A 23,956-nucleotide genomic window follows, 5' to 3' on the forward strand; every position below is an offset into this window, starting at 1 on the left:
CCACTGTACTCCAGCTTGGGTGATAGAGTGAGACTCCATCTAAATAATAATAATAATAATAATAATAATAATAATAATAATAACAAATAAAATAAAATAATAAAATTACTTGAAATAAAGTGTCATGATAGAATTGTTCACAAAGTATTGTGAAACACTCAAGTAAAAGTAAGTCAATTCGGGCTGGGCGTGGTGGCTCACACCTGTAATCCCAGCACCCAGCGGGTGGATCACAAGGTCAGGAGATCGAGACCATCCTGGCTAACATGATGAAACCCCGTCTCTACTAAAAATGCAAAAAATTAGCTGGGCGCAGTGGCGGGCGCCTGTAGTCCCAGCTACTTGGGAGGCTGAGACAGGAGAATTGTGTGAACCTGGGAGACGAAGCTTGCAGTGAGCCAAGACTGTACCACTGCACTCCAGCCTGGGTGACAGAGTAAGACTCCATCTCAAAGAAAAAAAAAAAAAAAAAGTAAGTCAATTCTACCTGGGGGAATCAATCGTGGAGGACTTCACAGAGGAGGTGACATATGTAATAAGTACATGGTGGCAGACACTTGCCCTCTTGTTCTTCCTCTTATTTGGAACTTCTCCAGCTCTGTTATGGTTTCCTTTGAGCATAGTGATCCATTTTGCACACAGTGTTTCAGAGAACAGGGAAGAAGAGTATTTCCAAACCCCTTCCTATTGATATTTGGAAATAGGCTATGCACCCCATGATGGCAGAGCCCACGTTATGCACATATTTGCAAACTGGCACTGAGTATGATGCCTGACACATCATAGACACTTGATTAATGTTGTGCAATTGAATTGCATTGGACTTCTTGACTGCACCAGTTCATTAGTTAATGTCTTTGGAGAATAGCTAAGAATAATCTCTGTGCCTTCACCTTTAGTTCCCAACTCACACATTTAGGTGAGTTATTATCCATCTCCTCAGTTTAACAGTCTTTTGCTCACGAACCTTTGTGAGATCTTCCTGAATTTGTTTACATCCTTTTGGTCCTTCACTCCCTCAAGAGCATAGTGTCATCTGAAAATCTGGAGATTTCATCATATTCTTCCAGATTATTTATAAAATTAGGTAAAATATTTCTGGTACTGATTCATAGACTGGGAAGTGGAGAAATTAAACTCTCTCTGTTTTTCAATAGCTTATCACCTCCTTAGCTATGAAAAAAAAAAAAAAAACCAGCCATGGGTTTTAAACATACCTCTTCTGCTTCTTGGCTCTTCCTGAGAGAGCCAGCCTGATAAAAATCTGAACTAAAAGTGAGAACATCTCTGGAAGCCTCCTGAGTTCACACAGATTCATCTAGGGATCTATGTGGCTTAACACTTCCTGCATCCAGTGCCTAGCTGTACTACTGCACCGTACCTTTCTATAATACCCTCTGGTGGGAACAGCATGCACTGGGAAACGAGGCACTGCACCTTCTTGGCTAAGCCCATTCATTGCCTTAGGCTGTACTTTCAATTGAGTCATATAATTTTTCTGTCCTTTTTTGAAATAAGAATGGTCAGACTTAATACTATACCCCAAGGAAATATTAAGAGAATAAATGCAAATTACACATATAAAAGGACTGTAGGGTTCCAGGAATAAAGATTATGCTTTTTGAATATGGAAAAGTAGTTTTGAAGTTCAAATTAGATGCAAGCACATGTGTCAGAAAACCCAAGAAATTGGTAACTAAAGTAAGATCAGAGTTTATCTCTTTTACTTAAATGAAGTCTGAAGTCAGAAGTCTAGGGCTAGATAGCTACTCAGAACCATGTAAGTTTCAGGCTCCTTCTGTCTGGCTGCTCCACCAACTTTAGCATGCTGCCTCATGGTCCAAGGTGTTTGTGCAAGCTCTGGTCATCATATCTGTATTCCTATCATCAAGAAAGAGGAATGGAGAAGAAAGGAATCTCCTTCCTTGAAGAACACTTCTAGAAATTTGCATACAACACTTCCAATTATATTTATTAGCTGAAACTTCGTTACATGGTACATGTAGCTGCAAGGGAGGCTAGACAATGTAGTTCTATTTTGAGCAGCTTGTACCCAGCTACAAATTGCAAGTTTTATTATTAGGAAAGAAATGGAGACTAAATAAAGGGGACTAACAGCAGTCTATGAGGTGGGAAGGTGCAGTTCATTGCCAGAAAGAAAGTCATACTAATAGCCTATCAAGCACATACACAAAGAACTAAGAAATATGAAAATTATTGCTTTCCCCCCTTGTGTATTAATCTATTTTTGCACTGCTATAAGGAAATACCTGAGACTGGGTAATGTATAAAGAAAATAGGTTTCATTGGCTCACGGTTCTGCAGGTTGCACAGGAAGCGTAGTGGCTTCTACTTCTGGAGAGGTCCCAGGAAGTTTCTAATCATGACAGAAGGCAAAGGGGGAGTAAGGTGTCTCACATGGCAGGAGCAGGAGCGAGGGGTGGGGGTTCTTCACACTTTTAAACAAGAAGATCTCATGAGAACTCACTCGTTCAGTATCATGAGAACAGCACCAAGGAGATGGTGCTAAACCATTCATGAGAAATCCACCCCCATGATCCAAGCACCTCCCACCAGGCCCCACCTTCAACACTGAGGATTACAATCTGACATGAGATTTGGGCAGAGCCACAGATCCAAACCCTATCACCTTGGGTCATCTAATGGGTCTATACTGGATTCACCTTAGAGGAGCATCAAGAAGTTTCTTCTCTCTGATCTTTTATTTTCTTCCCTCCTCATTACCACTCCCCCCCATATTTTACACCCTGCTTTTCTCTCAAATTCTTAATTCTTCCTCCTCTTAGCCTCTAGCTCCAGCTGTCAGTCATCACTCTGGCATAGGAAATGCAGGGAGACAGCCCTTCCCAGATCAGCTTCATAGAACACAGCAGCAAAACAGACTACTATGTTGCTAATACTGATTGCTTCTTAGAGAACACTATGATAACTGAGCCTCTATCACTTTTTTCTTTTTTCTTTTCTTTTTTGTTTTTTTTGAAATGGAGTTTCACTCTTGTCACCCAGGCTGGAGTCCAATGGCATGATCTTGGCTCACTGCAACCTCCACCTCCTAAGTTCAAGCAATTCTCCTGTCTCAGCCTCACGAGTAGCTGGGATTACAGGTGCCTGCCACCACGCCAGCTGATTTTTGTATTTTTAGTAGAGATGGGGTTTCACCATGTTGGCCAGGCTGATCTCGAACTCCTGATCTCAAGTGATCTGCTCGCCTCGGCCTCCCAAAGTGCTGGGATTATAGGCATTAACCACTGTGCCCAGCCTCTGTCACTTTTTTTCTATCTCATCAAAGATCTCCTTCTGTTTTCCTGATTTGGAGATGAAGTAATTATCCCTGCTCAATTACTGAGAAACTAAATATCCCACATGTGGATTTTCCAAGTCCTCATTTGTAAGCAATGCCCTCATTACACATCATATGGTATCTGACTATAGCATATTCCAGAAGTGGGTAGGATATTTATAAATAATGGGCATGGGGGCAGAAGCATTGCCTAGGAGGGTTCCAGGCTTGGGAAACTGGCTGGCAGGCATCAGAGCTAAGAATTCAAGTGATCTTGTTCTAGGATAAAATTCCCTGTTTGCCGTTGGTATTTGTTTGAAGCATCACCCCCAGGACTCTGCAGAAGGTCAGCCTGGGTAAATTAAACCCCTTTCATTGATGAAAGGAAATATGGGGTAAGGGTCTGTGATTTCTGACAGGATTGATACCAGTGGAATGTAGTGTCAGTAGGATGCCTTTGGTCCCAAGAAACAGAATATCCAATGATTAGAAAATGTTTTTGGTTCACATGCATGCAATATATAGAGGTAGGGCAACCTTCAAGTGTAATTGGATCAAGGCTCTGGCTTACTTTCTCCAGAATTCTCAAAAGTCAGTCCTCCTCAGTGTGGTGGCCTTGCCCTCAGGCTATCTTCCCTCTTGGTAGCAAAATGACTGCAGCAGTTCCAGATCACAAACCTCATATCACTCAGTCAAAACAGAGAGAGAAAGCAATCTTCTCTTCCTTTAATGGACTCAGGTCCATAAGTTCTGCACTTCTCTGTGGTTTAACAAACCTAAACCAATCATGACTGCGTGCAGACTGCCATGTTGATCTAGGCCTGGGTTACATGACCATCCTTTTAAGCAATTACTGTGGCAAGAGGGGTGGAGTTATATTGCTGGTAGTAAGACAATTAGGATCTTCCCCTGAAGCTGGGGCTGGGGTCAGTACCAGCCAAACCTACGTGGCCGCTATGCAAGGGGGAGAGATGGGTAGCCAAAGGAAAATCTGTGTGCTATTAGGAAGAGATAGAAGTCAAGGAATGGTATCTGGTATAAATGACCCTACCAGGGTATCTTATTTCTGGGTTTTACCCAAATCAAAGGACTGTCAAGAGGGAAGGGAAGAAGTCTAGATGAGCAACAAAACCAGGGTAGTGGCCTGAGGCAGCTGTAGGGCTCTAGATTGGAGGATGAAGCTAGGTGGGCACAGAACCAAGAAGGTAGCAGGGAATATTGCAAGGAACCATTTTTGAAGTTCTGGCAAAATTTTAGCTGTGTTATAAGAACAAGGGTAAGGCTGGGCATGGTGACTCAACGTCTGTAATCCCAGCACTTTGGGAGGCCAAGGCAGGTGGATCGCCTTGAGTTTGAAACCAGCCTGGGGAACATAGCAAAACTTCATCTCTACAAAAACATACAAAAAATTAGCTGGGCATGGTGATGTGTGCCTGTAGTCCTGGCTACTCAGAAGGCTGTGATGGCAGGATCACTTGAGCCCTGGAGGTGGAGGCTGCAGTGATCTGTGCTGGCACCACTGTGCTCCAGCCCAGGTAAGACTGTCTCAAAAAAACAGAAACAAAACCAAAAACCGAAACAAACATAGAGTTTATTGCTGGGCCAGTGTCAAGCCCTCAATTGGCCCTTGGAACTACCATGATAGTGTTAATCAGCAAAAGAAGGTATAGAGGGATGTGGCCAGGGTTCTGTGAGCCAAGACCCTGTGCCACCAAGAGATTCTACCTCTCATGTTGACCTCTATATTTCATGGTGCAAAAGAAGGCGACATTTCTTTGCAACTTCTCTGAGGTATGGGAATGTGGCACCTCCAATTTAGGAAAACTGTGAGTTGATTATGGATAAATCCAGGTATCCCTGGGCTTCCTGACTCCTCACTTTGACTCCTCCTATATCTTCCTTTCCTTCCTACCTTATATTCCTTTTGATTCCTCTTCTGTCTTCTTTTTCCTGTAAACCTTTTCTTTTCTCCTTTCCTTTTTTTGTCCTAGTCTCTTCATTTCTCTTCATTCTGTTTTTTCCTTCTCTGTCTTCATGTTCTCTTCTCTCCATCTCCTTTTTTCTTTCTTCTGATATTTCATAGAAGTCTGACTAAACTATCTCTTCTATATAGATTTGAGCTTGATTTAAAAAATGATTACAGAGGGTGGAGGAAGGAGAGGTCTACAATGCCTGTGGAGCTAGGACAACCAGCCACCTGGGTGGGTTCAGGAAAATCACTTCATCTCTCTGAACCTTAGCTTTCTCAACCGAAAAATTGAGAGGTGGATTATATGTTTGTTTGTTTTTTTTTTCCAGGGCCCTTTTATGGCCCTTTAGGACATCTGGGAAAGGAGTATAAGGGCCAGTCCCTCTGAATCTAGCCCTGGGTTTGTTTGTATTTGGGGTGAGTGGGGGCAAAAGTGGCGTCTCTAATGGTGGGGGTGAAGATTAGTGACTACTAATTGGCAGTTCAGGACAATGACCAAACTGAGGCCCATGGCCTTTACCCATCTTGGTAGGAGAGTCATGGTTTTGTAAAATAGTATTCAGTGTAAACTGGAGGCTCATTTGGTAGCACTTGAGAATACTGTCAGACAGCAAACTCACTTTATCTGGGAATGTCTAATTTCTCCTTCATTTCTGAAGGATGGTTTTGTTAGATGTAGAATCTCAGTTGAGAAGTGTTTATTTTTCTTTCTTCTAGCACTTTGAATATGTTATCCTACTGTCTGTTGGCTTCCATGGTTTCTGATCAGAAATCAGCTGTTAATCTTGTTGAGGGTCCCTTGTACATGATGAGTTGCTTCTTTGTTGATGTTTTCAAGATTCTCTCTTTATCTTGCAACACTTTGATTATAATATGTATCATCATGGATCTCTTTGAGGTTTTCCTGCTTGGAATTCATTGAGTTTCTTGGATATGTACATTTATGCTTTTCATCAAATTTGGGAAGTTTTTGTTCATTATTTCATCAAATGTTCTTTTCCTTCTTTCCCTTTCTTTCTCTTCTCTCCTTCTGGGACTGTCATTATGCTTATGCTGGTATGCTCGATGATGTCGCACAAATCTCATAGGTTCTGTTAATTTTTCTTCATTCTTTTTTCTTTCTGTTGCTTAGACTAAATAATCTCAACTGACCTATCTTCAAGTTTGCTCATTCCTTTGTCTGCCAGATCAAATCTTCTGCTATATTCCTCTAGCACAACTTTTCAGTTACTGCACTTTTCAACTTTAGAATTTTTTTTTTTTTTTTGACAGAGTTTTGCTCTTGTTGCCCAGGCCAGAGTGCAGTGGCACCACCTCAGCTCACTGCAACCTCTGCCTCCTGGGTTCAAGCAATTCTCCTGCCATCAGCCTCCTGAGTAGCTGGGATTACAGGTGCCCGCCACTATGGCCAGCTAATTTTTTATATTTTTAGTAGAGACGGGGTTTCCCCATGTTGGCCAGGCTGCTCTCGAACTCCTGACCTCAGGTGGTCCACCCACCTCGACCTCCCAAAGTGCTGGGATTACGGGCATGCACGCCCAGCCAACTCCAGAATTTCAATTTGGTTCCTTTTTATAGTTTCTATTTCTTTATTGCTATTTTCTATTTTGGTGATATATCATTCTCATGCTTTCCTTTAGTTCTTCTTTTAAAAAAATTTTATTTATTCATTTGCTTATTTTTATAGAGATGAAGCCTCACTATGGTGCCCAGACTGGTCTCAAACTCCTGGGTTCAAGCAATCCTTCCAAAGTGCTAGGATTATAGGCATGAGCCACTGTCCCTGGCCTCCTTTAGTTCTTTAAACAGAGTTTCCTTTAGTTCTTTGAACTGATCTCAAAGGCCTTATCTAGTAAGTCCAATGTATGGGCTTCTTCAGGGTCAGTTTCTATTGATTCTATTTTTTCTGTGTGTGGGAAATTTTTCTTATTTCTTTGTGTGCCTCGTAATTTTTTAATTAAAACTGGATACTTTGAATATTATGTGACAACTCTGGAAATCAGATTTTACCCCCCTCTAGCATTTGCTATTGTTGCTGTTTGCTCAGTGACTTTTCTAAACTAATTTAGTAAATTCTGTATTCTTTGTCATATGTGGCCACTGAAGTCTCTGTTCCATTAGCTTAGTAGTCAGCTAATTAGACAGAGATTTCCTTAAACACTTGGAACAATGGCAATGACAAAAACACCCAGTCTTTGCAGAAGGATTAGGTGTGTATGTTGGGCATGTCTTCAACAATCAGATAGGAATTTAACAACACTGCCTTTACATTCTGCTTGTGCACAGCCTCAAGGTCAACCAGAGATAAGAGCTTAGAGCCTCCTCAGGTCTTATCTGGGCATGCACACAACTTTGGGTATGCACGTGGTCTTCTAGATTCCCAAGAATATATTGAATCTTTACAAAACTCTTATTTCCCAAAGCATCTTACTCCCCAGTCTTTCCTCCCAAGCTTTTGGGTCAGTCTATTGTGTGCCCAACTGTTATCCATTGCCTCAGGCAGCAGAGACTAAAACATTTGCCTGTAAGTGTTATTGATAAATGCCCTTTGGTAGTGACTTTGGCATAAGGCAACTTTTAGTCAGGCTGACAAGATAAAATCAAATCTTTTCAACAGGACTTCCGGGAGCCACCACCATCAACTAAGGACAATTTGTAAATGAGGTCCGTCTGCTCCCTCCTGTATTAGTTCTGAAGATGTGGACTATTATTTTCAAGACTACTGCTGAGATGGTGAGCATGGGATGGGACTAGGGGTAAGTCAAAAGGCCACAAAGCTGTTTGTTCTTACTGAGATTCAGCTGGCTTCTTGAATAAGTGCCACCTGGGTTGCTGCAAGCTTTTATCTAGTTTCCAGAGTTTTAGAAAGGTTGATTCTGACAGTTTTTGCTAATTAAAAAAGTTGCCTTTATGGAACGGTGGGCTTTGGGAATTCCTTTTCCTGCCATTTTCACTACCATTAAACTGGAGGATTTTCCCCAAAAAACTCATTTTAAAATCCCAGCACAGCAGTTCAAAGGTTTAACTAATTATCCTCCAACCCAGCATTTAGTGTGTTAGTGTGAGTACTGCTCTACTTATGTGACTTCTAAAGGACCAATGCTTTTATCCATGTGATCATTCTCAAGGTCTTTCTTCCAAAGATTTTAGGTTGCTTTCCATGGTGATCATATTTCCTCTGTCACATCTATGAAATAAGAGGCTATGATAGTCCTCTTTCCCATTATTATCAGGGAACTGAAGTTCATAGAGTTTGCTGACTTGCTTAAGGTTGCACAGGAAGGTGAAGATGGAGGTAAAATTCCAGACCTCCTGGTTCCCCATCTAGTGCTCTCTCCATGAGATAAAGATGGGAGATGTGTGCAGGTTGCTCTGTGAGTAAATCAGAATTTCATCTTTTCCATTAGCCTTAAGTGTTGGCCTCAGTTGATCTCTCCCTATACCCACTTCCTGTTTACCCCACTCCCCCATTTCCATCGATCATGAAGAAAAGAATTCCTAGGACTCTTTGACAGGCTGCTACCCTCTCTGGCTTTCAGGAAAAGAACATTCTCATTGAAAGCATTGACTCCAGAAGAGTTTACTCTTTTAGAGTCTGCTGCCTGCTGTGGTCTATCCCAGAGAATCACACATGTTGGAGTTGGAAAGGATGCCTTTCCACTTTGTAAATGAGGACACAGATCCAGTCATCTATCTACATTGGAGACTCTCTGCCTAGAATGCACATCACATTTATCTAGTTTATTAATTTGGCTGTTGTGCTCCAGGGGCAGATAAAGCACAGTGTGACTGGTGCCTACTGGGGTTGGTGATACTCTGGAATTGAATTAGACTAAATTACTGTAGCAAATAGATCCCAAAACATGTTGGCTCAAACACAAAAGCAGTTTGTCTCTTCCTTTATCTGGGACAGCTATCCCAGGTTGCGGGAGGGGGGTCACTCAGTGCTCTACTCCATGTAGTAATTTAGGGACCCAGGCTAACGATAGCACTGCCATTTTCAAAGCATGACTTCCAAGGTGACTCTGGTTTTTGCCATTCAACAAGGAAATGGAAAGGGAAAAGCAGTATGGGGAAGCACAGGTGGGAGATCTTATGGGCTGGGTCTTGAAGTGGCTCGCATTGTGTCCACTCACATTTCTTTAGAAAAAACATGGTCCTAGGACCACACTTAACAGCAAAAGAGGCTGGGAAAGGTCATGTAGTTGGTCAGCCATATGCTAGACTATAGTTGTTTCCAGTGAAGATGGAAAAATGATGTTTATTTCCTCATATCTGGTACTGAGCAGACAGGTACTTAGAAAATATTTATTAAGTTATGGGATAGATGAACAAGGGAAAGGTTGAATAAATGAATGAAGGAGTGGGGTGATTTTTCCATAGTTGCACAGCTAGTTAACAGGAATTTTTCTGCAGACTTTACTATTTTATTAGCAATGAAAGAGGTTACAGATCCCCCCAATATTTCTCCACATTTGCAGAAAATATTGTCACATGACCACATGGGAAAATAATTAACAATTGTCCCACTCTAAGGAAATTCAGTGGTTAGAATTCTGAAACTACATTATATGTATTTGGAGATATTCTTTTTGATGTGATTTTAAACTTTACAAATAAATTAGCCATGGGTTATTGTCAACAAATTGCTATAGTGCTGTTTTTTTAAAGCAACTTTAAAAAATTTAAATTTGCTAGTTTGCTAGTTTTTGTTGTTTGTGTTATTGGTTTTATAGAAACTCAGAACATCAGTAAAGGTCCTTGGAGATAACCAAGTTCAATTCCCATGAGTTCAGACACAATGTTCTTTCCTTCTTCAGCAACAGAACTGCTGGACTTTAGTTGTATTAATACATGGTTGTCCCAGATAAAGCCCATATTTCAGTCTTCCTGTAAGTGTAGTGTGATCCTGTGGCTAGGTTCTGGACAATGGGATGTTTTATAGCAGCTTCTAGGAATCTTACTTAAGAGACAATGCATGTGACTTTACCTTTTTCTTCAGTCCTTCCTAGTGCCATCTTGGGACATGAGATTGAGGTTATACACAGTGGAGCAACTAAGTAGGAGGAGCTTGACTTTGCACCAAGCCTAGATTGCCTACCTAGACTTTAATGTGTGGGAGAAATAATCTTCTATTTTGCTTGAGACCTCTCATTTGGGTTTTTTTTAAAAAAATTACTTCCAGCTGCAACTTGCCCAAATTATTATACTATGCAACAATGAGGAAATGAAATGACTTGTGGTCACTTGTAGGAATTGGATCTCATGCAGTACCTCTACGTACATTCTTCACTACAGAAAAAAACAAGATAAGAAAGAAAAAAAAAAAAACCCACCCCAAAGCAAAACAAACAAAATACAATCCCCCAAACACTGTGCAAACACCATGATAGTAAAAACAGCAACACCAATAACTACACATACATAGAAAAAGGAAATTTACAGAGCACAGTTGCTTCTGTTCTAAAATCACTGAGAACTGACTAACATTTCGTACACACTCAGTAAATCCTTTTCCTGGGATGTTTTTCCTTGGTCACACAGGTAGCTCCATTTTCCAGTTTCCCTTGCAGTTGGCTGGTCATGTGACTAAGCTCCAGCCAGTTGAATAAAAGTACCCTTTTCTTGGCCGGAGGCGCCGATTTGACTCACATGCAGGGCATGATGGTGGTGGGTACAGGCACCTCACTGGTGATCTCCTCCCTCCTGTCCCTGCTCCTCTTCACTGGGATGCAAATGTGCAGCCATCAGCTGGCCTCCACCGAGTGGCTTACCATCCAGGACGGCCTGCTTGGCTCACGTCTCTTCGTGTTCTCCCTCACTGCCTTCAAGATTCTGGAGAATCTTGTGTTTGGCAAAGGATCCCAAGCAAAGACCTTCCCTGAGATTCTCCTGTTCCTCCTGTTGGCTCTCTTTGCATCTGGCCTCATCCACTGAGTTTGTGTCACCACCTGCTTCATCTTCTCCGTGGTTGGTCTGTGCTACATTAACAAGATCTCCTCCACTTTCCATCAGGCAGCAGCTCCAGTCCTCACACCAGCCAAGGTCACAGGCAAGAGCAAGAAGAGAAATTGACCCTGAATGTTCAATAAAGTTGATTCTTTGTTAAAAAAAAAAAAAAAAGTAAAGTGTACCACTTCTAAGCCGGCCCCCACCTCACACCTCCCATGCCTGTCCTCCACACTCCTTACTTATCCAGTAACTAAGTGCAAAGGATTCTAAGGTCGTAGGTGAGGATGGAACCATTTGATATAAGAGCCTGGGTCCTCAAATCTCCCTGTGGGAAGCCACCTGCTGACTGGAAGCACTCCTTTAAACTTTTGGGTGGGTGATAAATAAGCTTATGTTTTGGAATTTATTTGTTACGGTGACACCTTATGTAGTCTCTTTTCCTGTTCTTTGCCTCAGCTACATCTGGGTTGAAGCTGACCTGTGTTGGGCAGATTTTGAGTTTGAGATAGGTTTTTGTTGACATGCTACTAGGTATGGTGGGATTTTAGTCTTTCCTGGTCTCTGGTTTCGTGCCCAACACATCTTAGTTGTCTCTAGGTGATGTGGTGCTACACGTTTGTGCCTTCCCTGGCTCCTTCCTGGTCTCTAGGGAGGAAGGTGCTGCCGGCTAACACCTGCCTGACTCCAAGTTTGTGTCTTGGCTCCAGATATCCTGGACTCTCACCTCCTTCACCCTTTGTCATCACTCTGATTTTCACTCATTCCTTGTCCCTAATTCCCTTCCCATTGCCATTGGATATTATTCACCTTTCAGGGCAATTGATTTACCTACTCCTTTAAGGAATAATAAATACATTATAGAGTGATTCTCAGCTGGGCACGGTGGCTCACACCTGTAATCCTAGCACTTTGGGAGGTGGAGATGGGCGGATCACCTGAGGTCAGGAGTTCGAGACCAGCCTGACCAACATGGTGAAATCCCATCTCTACTAAAAACATAAAAATTAGTTGAGCATGGTGGCGCATGCCTGTAATCCCAGCTACTCAGGGGGCTGAGGCAGGAGAATCGTTTGAACCCAGGAGGTGGTGGAGGTTGCAGTGAGCCGAGATTGTACCACTACACTCCAGCCTGGGTGACAGAGTGAGACTCTGCCTTAAAAAAAACAAAAAAAAAAAAAAAAAAAAAAAAAAAAAGATTCTTGACTTCTACACCTAAGGCTCCAGACCAACATCAGGGTCTAATCAGGGTCTAGGCTTTCAGATTAAACAAAAGCCTTGAGTCCCTTCTTGTTTTCTCCAGTTACAAAACCTACAGCTCTTTGGGCATCACTTACAAAAAACTTTCACCTTCTAAGAAAATCTCTGGCTCCAAGTTCATTGGCTGAAAGCTTTAACAGACAGGTCTCGAGTCCAGTGACAGAACAAAGCTCTGGTTCTCAGTTCTATCCACTTCCTCAAGCTTCCCTTGTATGGAAATGGCCTCAGGCATTCCTTTTAGTAATTTCAGAGGCAGATTGTTCTGATTTTGAGATACTTTTACTTTAAGTCTCTGTGGCATCATCTAGACCTCCATGGTGGCTGCCATCTCTCCACATCCTTCCCCCAATCCCAGGGGAGCAATCTTTATTCTTTGGGCTGGTTTGGTATTTGCTCTTTCCCCAAAACTTAACAAGTCACCTCAACAATAGGGTGTAGAAGAAAGAGCCTCCATTAGCTCTGGGACCTCAGGAGAGGCACACGTAACATCTTGAGCCTCAGTTCCTCATCTGCCAAATGTAGATCAGAATTACTTTCCTGCCTACCTATATAATTGTGAATATTAAGTAATGAGAATTTTGTGAAACCATTGAAATTCTTCAAAGTACTATATAAAGAATGCTAGGAGCTATTCATATTACTTTGCTTTTAGAAATGATTCAGCTTCACCTTCTCTGCTTTTCTAATTCCCTCTGGCCACCTTCCTCACCCCATCAGGGCCAGGGCTCTTCCCTGGAAGGAAATAGGAGGAGTACTCACACTTCTGGGTTTATCTCCTTAAGTTTAGCTCACTTCCCTAGACTTGGATGGGTGACCTCCTTCATCAGTTCGTAGTGGCTTTCCAGGGTCACCAAAAGCTTTGCCTCACAGGACAATAGCCTATTTCATACACTTTATTTTAAAACTGATAGAATCATCTAGCTCTGGTGAAATCAGAGAGCTTGTACCACCAATATCTCTGCAGGTGGAGAAGGGGATGAGGGCTTCCAGTGGGGCCTGTATGAGGGTGGGGTAGCAGAGATGGCCAGCTCTGTTCTGGTCTTTAGAGAGCAGGGTCTGGGTTCCTCCTCCCTCCCTGGCCTCCTTGCTCTGCAGTGGTAAACCAGAGTGACTGGAATGATGCTTTAATATAACGGCCCCCAGACAGAGAGCTTTGCCCCCAACCCACCAGTGTGGGATTAATGGGGTGCAGTGGGGAGAGGAGGACATCCCACAAGGACTAATGTCTCAGCCCTCAGGGTCCTTGTATCAGCCTCAGCCTCATCTTCCTGAGCTGAGTGGCTGAGACCAGGCAGGGGTTGAAGAAGGAGGGCAAAGAGGGAGACAGCAGCAGGCTGACCCTGGGGTTCCACGGTTCTACTTTTACTCTGGAATAGCCAGCACTGGTAGAAACCACCTCTGGGCTGCTGGACCGTGAGTCACATCTACACAGTAGAGGGCAAGTGAGGAAACAGTAATTTTGTCAATTGTTGAGGATATAAACTCTTTCACAGGATTTAAGCTATTTAAGCTGATCACTGAGGCTGTGAGTTCTGTTACCACCACTCAGTCTATGTTTCACATGGCCCCGGAGCTGCTGGTCCTTGCCTTTTTCATTGGCCAAAACTGTATTTCCTACAAGGACTGAGGATTGAGTAGCCCTGTGTTCTCTCTCCACACCTAAGAGCTGTCCGATCCCCCCACCACCCCCGCGCCGTGAGAGTCACCACACGGTGATAGCTCCCTGCTATCCAGAGCTCCTGGACCATGTGAGGGTCCAATCTCAAGCACTGGGCTCACTCACAGGCAGTCGGCATCCTGGGAAGAAAGTGGCTGCAAACTCTGAGACTGAGTTCAAATGCCCACCCTGCTGCTGTAATTAATGTGTAACTCCAGCAAGTTCCTGAACCTGGCACCTTCATTTCTTATACTGGTAATAATAATTTATTTGTATGGGCTCTGTGAGAATTAAACAGATACCAGGTGTTTAAAGTGCTCTATGCACATAGTATATGTTCAATAAATGGTAGTTATAGTCCAGGTGCAGTGGCTCACCCTCATAATCCCAGCACTTTGGGAGGCTGGCAGGAGGATTGTTTGAGCCCAGGAGTTCAAAATCAGGGTAGGCAATGTAAGGAGATCCCATCTCTACAAAAACTAAAAAAATTAGCCAAGCGTGGTCATGCGCCAGTAGTCCTAGCTGCTGGGGAGACTGAGGCAGGGTGGATCATTTGAGCCCAGGAGTTTGAGTCAGCTATGATCACACCACTGCACCTCAGCCTGGGCAATAGAGCAAGACCCTATCTCCAACAAAAAAGAAAGAAATGGTAGTCACTATCTGTTACTCCGGGGGTCCAGAAGTCACCAATGAGCAGTGTCTCTATGGCCCATGGCAAGTTACTGGGAAAATTCCTGCTGACAATGAGCTTTTGAGCAAGTGAGAGCACCTTGCTGGGCGGACATGGGTTCTTGGTAAAGCCCTGGAGGAAGGAAATCGAGGGCTGGCAGCTCTGAAAGGTCCGCCCTGTGGCTGCTCTTACCCTCCTGCCCCACAGACCGGTTACTCTTTAGACGATCTCGGGTAGCTTAAATCTGACTCTCCGGCTGGAGCAGCCCAGACAGCGCTCCCCCACAGGACTACAGAATCCTGGATGTGGGCCTGGGGGCCCTGGATCGGCAGTGGTGGAGTCTTCTGAGTCTAAGGGCTACCAGGAATGACAGAGTTGCAGATGGCTTTGTCGCCCGCCGGGCAGCTCAAGTGTCCTGGGTCGCAAGCCTCTGTCCTACGGCCAGGCCGCCGGCTCAACAGGCGAAGGGAATCAGGCTGACCAGTCCTAAGGTACCAAGCTCCCCTGACCTCAGGGCCCAGAACCTCGCATTACCCCGAGCAGTGCGTTGGTTACTCTCCCTGGAAAGCAGCTGTCGCTGGGGAAAGTGGGAGTTGCGGCACTGCGGTCTTTGGAGGCCTAGGTCGCCTAGAGCAGGCGGAGCCCTGTATCCCTACCGGAGCCGGCCTGCGGTGAAGTCGGTACCCGGTACTTAGGGAGGGAGGACGCGCTTCGTGCTCAAGGTAGGCTGGGCCGCTGCTAGCTCTTGATTTAGTCTCATGTCCGCCTTTGTGCCAGCCTCTCCGATTTGTGGGTCCTTCCAAGAAAGAGTTCTCTAGGGCAGCTGGGGACGTCTCTCGGGTCTGGCGAGGCGACAGGCCTTCTTCCGACCCATCGCCAGCGGTGCTACAGAGACTTTCTCCACTGCGGGGCGGCCTGGGGCGGGCATCTGCCAGGCGAGGGAGCTGCCCTGCCGCCGAGATTGTGGGGAAACGGCGTGGAAGACACCCCATACGAGGGCACCCAATCTACCTCTTCGCACTTCAATTCCATCCTGCAACCCAGGAGAAACCCTTTCCGAGTTCCAGCCGCACAGGCACCCGCGGAGTTTCCAAAAGAGACTCCCGCGAGGTCGCTCGGAACCTTGACCCTGACACCCGGACACGAGGTCTTTCAGGACCAGTCTCGGCTCGGTCACCTGGTCCCCGATCGCCACGACCGGGAGTTCCTCCTTTCCTTTCTGCTCACCAGCCGGCTGCCGGCAGCGGCTCCAGGAATGAGCACCAACCCGCGCTGGGGTGGGTTCAAGCGGCAGGAATGCAGAGGCTGGTCCTCCTCTAGCCCCGGCGCATTCACTTAGGTGCCTGAGCCCTGAGGTTCAGCCCGACTTTCCTGACTCCGCCGGGCGCTTGATGGGCTCCTGGGCTTCTGGGCTCACCCTTACACCTGTGTACTAAAGCACTGCCGCCCTCCCGAGGTGCACGTCTACCCCCTCGGCGCTCATCGGGGCGTTTTTTCACCCTCTCACGGTGCACACTTTTTCTCTCACGTCAGCTCACATCTTCCAGTACACACTCACTGTGTCTACCTGCCCCTCCAGCGTTTCCTAGGCAGCTTTGAGGGCCCAGAGGACTGAAGTCTTAGTGCTAGGATGGGAGCACGATGAAAAAGGAAGGGGCCCAGTCAAAAGTCCTCTCCTCTTCGGTTTTTCTTCAACCATCCCTCACGAAAACATTTACTTCTGTCCCAGCGCCTTGGCGGATTTCGGCAGAAGATGGGTCCTAGGAGGTTGTGGAGGCCAAATTCCCAGGATGCTGGTCCTGCCTTTTTCATTCGCCAAAATTGTATTTCCTACAACGACTAAAGATAACCAAGCATTGAGTAGCCCTGTTCTCTCACCAGATTGCCCTGGCTCTGTTTAACTTTTCCTGGTGCAATGCAATGTCACCACCTGCTCCCCAGGCAGGCATCACTCCCTCAAGGTACAATTTGGGGTAGGGATTTGAGTTCTGGAGAGGGTCAGCAGGGCTCTGGGGTCGGGGTGGGGAGGAGACTGACAGGGACACACTGCAAGCTCCACATACTCTCCTCTGCCCCTTGTAGCCCGGGGTTTTTATGACCCCAAGCAGGTTTCCCTTCTCTGGTCTAGCCAGCTGCCCCTAGGGCTGGATTTTATTTCTTCATGGGGTTTCACCCTGAAGGGCCCCATGGGCATGGGACCTGCTTGGGAACAAATGAAGGGTGTCTTGTAGCAAATGCAATCAGAGACACAGAAAAGAAGATTGGGCACTCCCAGTCACTTGGTCACTTGAGGTGGCTGGAGCAAAACTGGTGGCTTCCGTGACTGCTACAGGGTGAGGGGGGTGGAGGGTGGCAGAGAGGTGACAAGCCACTGGGAATCCTACTCAGTAGGGACACCGGACAGGGAGTGGTTGTAATCACCAAGCAACATCTGTGTGAACAGGTCAGGACAGCAGCAGCTCGGTCTTCCCACGTGAGGAACTGAGGACCAGCTTGTATAGATTTATGCAGCGGGTGAGTAGCTTTCAAATTTATTTTCAGAACTTCCATGTAGTACCCGCCTGTCCGTTTAAACATTTTAAAAATTTTATTTATTTAAGTATTTTTGTGGTTAGCTTTCCAAGAGGAAGGAAAAGAGGGGAGTTGCAACAAGTAGCACCCCTATGCTGGGATTCATTTTCCAGAGTAAAGCCAGGGACTGGCACCCCGTCCCCTACCGGCAGGTGAAAACTCCAGGCAAACTCCTGACATCCCACCTGGGCTGGCTGAGATAGTGCCTGGGGTGCATCCCTCAGCAGCTGCCACCTCAGCCCTGGGGCCATCTCTTTCTCTGGGATCAAGCAGCCAGGTGTCAAGGCCTTCCCAGCAATCCATGCTGCACAGCTGGGTCTTGTCCTAGCAGGTTGATGGGCAGGGACTGGTTGCTTAGCCAGGGCACCAGTGTGTGGCTGTGGGTTTGTGTGCTTCTGTGGAGAAGCATTATGTGTGTGTGTGTGTGGGCACAGGCATGAGGAAGGGTTCATTTGTGCAAGTCTCTCCCATATATATCAGTGTGGGAGAGTGCCTGAGGATGTGTTTGTGTGTCTGAAAATGGGCGGAGGGTCTGTTGTGCTAATGTGTGCAGGGGTGAACATGTGTGTGACAGAGTCTGTATGTTTCCCTGAGTGGTGGCTGTGTGAGAGGGTGAGGGGATTTGGTGTTGTCTACCATGCCTGGCACATAGCAGGCTCTCAATAATCTTGAGTTTAATTAATGTTAAATGTGTATGTTCCCATCTTTGTGAAAGCTGGTATAGAGCCTGTTTTCCTGTGAGTGTGAGATTGGAAAATGGGGGATGGGCAGGGGTGAGACAGGATACAGAGGCTACTGTTTGCTTCCTCCCTAGAAGTAAGTACATAGAAGAGTTGGCTCTGGCACCTCACAGGACATCACCAAGTCCTGTGTGACTGGCTAGGCTGTCCCAAGGTGGCTTCAGGCATCTCTTGAGTCTTTGGGGACGTTCAGGCAGCAGCCTGCCATTCACCCTGTCAGTCATCAGAAGTTGGGCCCACTCAGGCCTTAGAAACACAGACCAGTACCCAGGAGGACCTGAGCTATCCACGAGAGCGGAGCTTCCAGTAGAGGCCGCAGGAGCTGCCTTGACTGGAATTCCTCTTGGGGTGCAAAGGTGGAGGGGCGCATTGTGCGACCCCAGGCGGAGGACTGCAGCCACTCCCTGCAGTCCCAGCCTCTCGGGTAGCCCCTTGACCTCCAGGCCTGCACAGATCCAAGACCCAGGTGCAGGCTCCCGCGCCAAGTTAGCCGGCCTAACAGCCTGCAGCCGCTCCAATCTCAACTAGGAAGGAATCCTTGTTGCTTACAAAGTCCAAGCGAAAGGGTGTTCTGATTTTATCCCAGTTTTACCAGAAAACGCTGAAAGGAAAGCCCCTAGAGGACACAGTGCTCTGGGAACTCCGGGCGCCACGAGCGCCTCATCCCCTCCCTTCCGCTCAGCAGCGGTACCCTGGTTGCGGAGGGACGCGGTGAGTACCTACAGCCACTGCGACCCAAGAAGGGAAAGCCTCAACGTCTTCCTCTAGGAGTCCTGCCCACTTCGGATCTGCCCGGACTGGTTCAGATGCGTCGTTTAAACAGGGGGCTGGCACTCCAGAGAGGAGGGGGCGCTGCAGGTTAATTGATAGCCACGGAAGCACCCAGGCGCCCCATGGGCGGAGCCGGAACCGCCAGCTCGGTCTGACCCCTGTCTTTTCTCTCCTCTTCTCTCTCCCACCCCTCACTCCCGGGAAGCGAGGGCTGAGGTAGGGGCAGATAGACCACCAGACAGGAGGAGAAGGACAGGGGTACAGATGGAGAGACCAGGACACAGAGTACAAAAGACTGGCAGGAGAGAAGAGGAGAGAAACAGAGAGGGACAGAGAAAGGGAGAAACAGGAGAACCGAGGCGCCCGCCGGCCTGGCCGCCCAGAGCCCGATTTCCCTCCTTCCCTGACCCTTCAGTTCCACTGCAAATCCACAGAAGCAGGTTTCCGAGCTCGAAGACCTTTGCTCCACAGCCACACGCAGCACCGGGGCTGCGCCTCTGGAGCTTAGGTCTGGGGGTCTGAGCCTGGGACGGGCAAATCGCGCAGCGCATCGCGCCCGGTCTCGGAGACTGCAACTCTCGGAGTACGCGCGGCAGGAAACTTCTGCTGCCCAATTTCTTCCCCAGCTTTGGCATCCTCGAAGGCACTACCTGCCCTCGGCACAAGCTCTCTCGTCTTCCACTTCGACCTCGAGGTGAAGAAAGAGGCTGGCAAGGGCTCTGCGCGTCGCTGGTGTGGGGAGGGGAGCAGGCTGCCCCTCGCTTCTGCAGGGAGTTTTCCCAGCCAGGAAAAGGGAGGGGGGTGTTTCAGGAATTTCAGTGCCTTCACCTAGCGACTGACACACGTCGTGTGTGTGGGAAGGCGTCTCGCTGTTTTCGGGACTTACCAGAGAGCATCGCCAACCAGAACGGCCCACCCAGGGTGTCGAGTCTTGGTAGGGAAATCAGACACTGCGGCACTCCCGGCCCGCGGGCCTTGTGGCATATAACAATTTATATATTTATGATTTCTAATTTTATTATAAAATAAAAGCAGAAATATTTCCCGAAGAACATTCACATGAGGGCATTACGGGGAGACGGCAAGTCGGCGGCCGGGGCGAGGGGGACGCGCTCAGCCGGGAGCGCTGTGGCCACAGTCCCGGGAGGAAGAGAGCGGTGTGGCGGGGCCTCGCCAAGAGACAAGGACGAGGGGCGGACGACGAGGCGGCGTTTAGGTGCTTCTGTGGCGCTGCCCTTTCTCTCTCATTTAAGTTACTAGGCGAAAAGCTGACACCTGCAGCTCCCACAGACCCACAGGGGCAAGGGAAAGGGCCTCTGGAGATGGCCTAGGTTCAAAGGCCCTTTCTTTTCTCTCCTCTTCCCTCTCCCACCGCCGACTCCGGTAAAGCCAGGGCCAGAGATGGGGGCAGATAGACCACCGGACAGGAGGAGAAGGACAGGGGTTGTACAGATGGAGGGACCAGGACACAGAATACAAGAGACTGGCAGGAGAGAAGAGGGGAGAAACAGAGAGGGAGAGACAGAAGGAGAGAGTGAACAGTGGCAAGCCAGAAATCTAGAAGAAAAGAGACAAGCAATACAAAGAGAGGAAGACAGAGAGAAAGCAGAAAAAGGAGAAGAGAAGGAAGGGAAAGGAAGAGGAAAGGGGGAAAAGGCAAGGCAAGAGAGGGGAAAAGAAAGGAAGAGACAGAGGGAGAGAGAGAATGACAGTGGTATATAATTTATTCCCTTCTGTGGTTTAAGACCCAGTCTCCAGCCCCAAAAGGATCCCAAAAGTAACTTGTTGAAAATAAATCCCAAACAAGGACCAACATAGACAGCTATCCGCCCTACCCGGTTGTTCTACCCGCTCAGCCTGCGGGTCTTTCAGTACCTGGTGGGGCCGCAGGGGCGGGGCGCCCCTGGACACTGCCACTCTCAGGTCCCCAGTGTCAAGCCACAAAAGGCAAGCTCATCAAGGCAAACGGGTTCTAGGAGCCCAGGTCCACGAGGTTGGCTGACATGGGGTTAAGGATGGAGTCCTGCAGGCCATGGTGGTGTTGCAGTGGGTCCGCTCCACCTCCGCCTGGCACCGGCACTGGCACTGCGCTGGGGCCCGGAGGGTGGCCCAGGCTGTGCAGGGACGGCAGCCCAGGTGGCGGTGGGCTGAGCAGCAGTGCCGGGCTGGATGAGTGGTCTGGCGTCCCGGATGGAGTCTTCTCGTCCTCCGAGCTGCCTAACACCGACTTGCCGCTGCCATTCAGAGGGTTGTGGCTGTTAGAATTGGAGTTCTCGTTGTTCTCCCTGCAAGTGTGGGAGCAAAGCAGCGGGGTCAGCAGGGACATCGAGACCACCCAGAGCCATCTCAGTCGCAGTCAGAGCCAGCCACCAGCCTCAGGAGACAGATCCCAGGCTTGTGGCCTGCGGGTGTTTTCGGTTTCTACCATTTCCTTGATCTGGTCTGGGTTCTTTCTGCCCATTCTCTTCATCTCTCAACACCCAATTTCTCTTGCCCCTCTCCCCTTATCGTCCCCACCTCTCATGCTCTCAATCTCATCAATATCTTTTCTGTATTTCCTCTTTTCCTCCTTCCCAATATTTCTTTTCAGGAACAGAGGGGCAGGCAAACAGGGTTCCCTGAAGTTGTGGGGTGAGCAGGGAGGAGGAGATAATGCCTGGATTTTCAGATCACTCTAGGCTCCTCAAGCCAGGTTTGCTGTGTAGACGTGGGGCTAGGAGGTTAAGGAACCCTGGGTCCCAGGTTAAGGGATTTAGGGCCCCTCACAAGCCTTCATTTCCGTTTGCTTTTTCTGCCCGAGGGAGACCCCTGGCTGGGAGATAGGATCCTGGGGCTAAGCGTTCTTTCCCTGTAGCTCCAAACTGGGCAGCCCTGTGAGGGCTCTCCTTGCTGGGCCTAGAGACAAGGGTCCAAGGATAGAGGACTCCCTTTCCATGGTGGTACAGTGAAAACATCAACTGGGGGACCAGAAGCTTGGGGGATAAAGGGCAGCCCCTGGGAGAAGGCCGAGACTTTTCCATTGTAACCAGCCACTCCGGGAATCTGCAGCTCTCATCTGGGGCCTGGTCTGAGAACCCAGGTTTTCAGGAGTCTGAACACATGCCAGTTTGCATGGAGGGGTCCCAGCAGAGAGAACCCACCTCCTTCTATGCCTTTGACTGACAGGTCCTCCCCAGATTTGGATATTTAAAATCCTGGATATGATCTCTTGTCACCAGCTTCCAGGAGGGCTTTTCTTTCTGCTTTCCTGGGAGGGAACTTCCCACAGGGCTGGCAGCTGAGACCTCACCATTGTGGATACTCCAACCTCAGGGTCTCAGATACCTGGGAGTATCTGAGCGTGCAGCACTCCCCCTAAGATGTTTCTGGTTCAGCACGCCCACCTCTGACCCTGATCATTCAAACTCAGGGTGGAACACACCCCATATCGCCAACCCCAGGTGTCCTGTTTTCCTCTTACTCCAGTCTGGATTCTGTTCCCATAATCAGTTTCTCTCCAGATTTGGGGTCCTGAGGGGTTATAGGACAGGTAGTGGTAAGGGCCTAATGATCAACCTTTAGGCTGGTTCAGGAAGTCCTGGTTTACCTGAGGACATCCAACTCCCAGCCCCTCTGTGGCTCTCAGCTCACTGCAGACATTCTGACCTATCCATCAGAGGTAGGGCCCAAGGAGAGCGGCATCAAGGGCCTGGAGTGCCAGGGAAGGACGGCTATCTCTAGCAAGGCAGAAAACAGGGCATGTATCTCTTCTCTCCCAGAACTGACACTTCCTCCCTTTCACCTCTGGATCCTTTCTAAGGGGATAAAGGACCCGCCATCAACTCCCACATCTGACGAAGAAAATTCATGGCCAGGCTTTTCCCTATCCAGGTCAAACTAGGGAAGTTCCAGTCCCAGTCCCAGTCCCGACCCCATCACACTTTGGTCTGGAGCTGAGTAAGGCTGGGGGGAATTGCCGGGAAGCACCACCAGCAAGAAATCCGCAAAATCTGCTTTCACCTGGGCCCAAACCCCTCCATTCTGAGGATGACCAGACCTACTGTGCCTGCTTCACAGGGGATCCAGGCCTACAGTCCTGCACTGCTCCGAAGCTCTCTACTTCTCCACCCTTTTCCTGTAGCGACCGAGTGGTTAGTTGACAACTTCCTGAATTGCTCTGCCCGCTTTAGACAAATCCCTGCTCGCCGGGTCTCCGGCATAGAAAGGCCTAAGCATCGTCCGAGTCAGGCCGGGCTGCAGCTGGGCTGTGGCTGGGCCTGGGGGCCCAGTTTAGGCCTCTCCGGGGAACGGGCAGAAGCCCTGCGAACCCCTCCCTTGGGCCCCGGGGAGCCGGCGCCGAAGAAGGTCTACTTACTCGTACCTTTCCTTGGCCTCGGCCGCCCGGTCGCGCTGCCGCCGGTTCTTGAACCAGTTGCTGACCTGTGTGGTGGTGAGGCCCGTGGCCTCCGCAAGCTCGCGCTTCTCGCGGGGTGAAGGGTAGGGGTTGTGGGCGTACCACTCGCGCAGCACGCTGCGACTCTTTTCCTTGAAGCAGTAGCTGGTCTCCTCGCCGTCCCAGATGGAGCGCGGCAGCGGGAATTTGCGGCGCACACGGTATTTGCCCACGGCGCCCAGGGGTCGGCCGCGCAGCTTCTCCGCCTCGATGTAGTGTGCCTTGAGCCACAGCTGCTGCAGCTTGGCGTGGTTGTGCGGCGAGAACTGGTGGCTCTCCAGGATCTTGTAGAGCTCGCGGAAGTTGCCGCGGTGGAAGGCCACCACGGCCTTAGCCTTGAGCACGCTTTCATTCTTGTGGAGGTGCTCGCAGGCGGGCAGCGACCACAGGAAGCGGCCCAGCCGCTCGATGTTGCCGCCCTGCTGCAGCACCTCGCACACGCACGCCACTTGCTCCTGCGTGAAGCCGAAGGTGGGCAGCATGGACATGGTGCCAGCTGCGTCCGCGCCCGCCCGCGCGCGCCCTCACCGCGCCGCGCGGTCCCGCATGGAAGCTTCCCCGCCGGGCCGTCCGGGCCGAGAGGCGGGCGGGGAGGGCCCCGTGACCCGGCGCTGGCCCCTGGTGAGCCCCGAGTCA

General features: G+C 48.4%; 1 protein-coding gene and 1 pseudogene across 2 annotated transcripts; one reads left to right on the forward strand and one right to left on the reverse strand.

The window, feature by feature from the left end:
- Positions 1-11,345, forward strand: part of LOC108522478 (keratinocyte-associated protein 2-like) — a 16,143-nt pseudogene extending 4,798 nt beyond the window's left edge.
- An 8,521-nt stretch (positions 11,346-19,866) lies between these two features.
- SIX2 (SIX homeobox 2) lies at positions 19,867-23,950 on the reverse strand. Of its 2 annotated transcripts, none has more exons than XM_017862696.1 (2): positions 23,249-23,950; positions 19,867-21,173 (listed from the first exon to the last, which is right to left on the reverse strand). In XM_017862696.1, the coding sequence occupies exons 1-2, from the start codon at positions 23,806-23,808 to the stop codon at positions 20,861-20,863; spliced, it is 873 nt and encodes a 290-aa protein (XP_017718185.1). In that variant the 5' UTR covers positions 23,809-23,950; the 3' UTR covers positions 19,867-20,860. The 2 variants fall into 2 exon arrangements, with proteins under 2 accessions (XP_017718185.1, XP_017718184.1); XM_017862695.1 differs by having other exon boundaries at positions 23,243-23,950.
- Between the last annotated feature and the right edge of the window lie 6 nt (positions 23,951-23,956).

The sequence above is a fragment of the Rhinopithecus bieti genome, unplaced genomic scaffold (assembly GCF_001698545.2).
Source record: "Rhinopithecus bieti isolate Rb0 unplaced genomic scaffold, ASM169854v2 scaffold_61117, whole genome shotgun sequence".
Classification (NCBI taxonomy): Eukaryota; Metazoa; Chordata; class Mammalia; order Primates; family Cercopithecidae; genus Rhinopithecus; species Rhinopithecus bieti.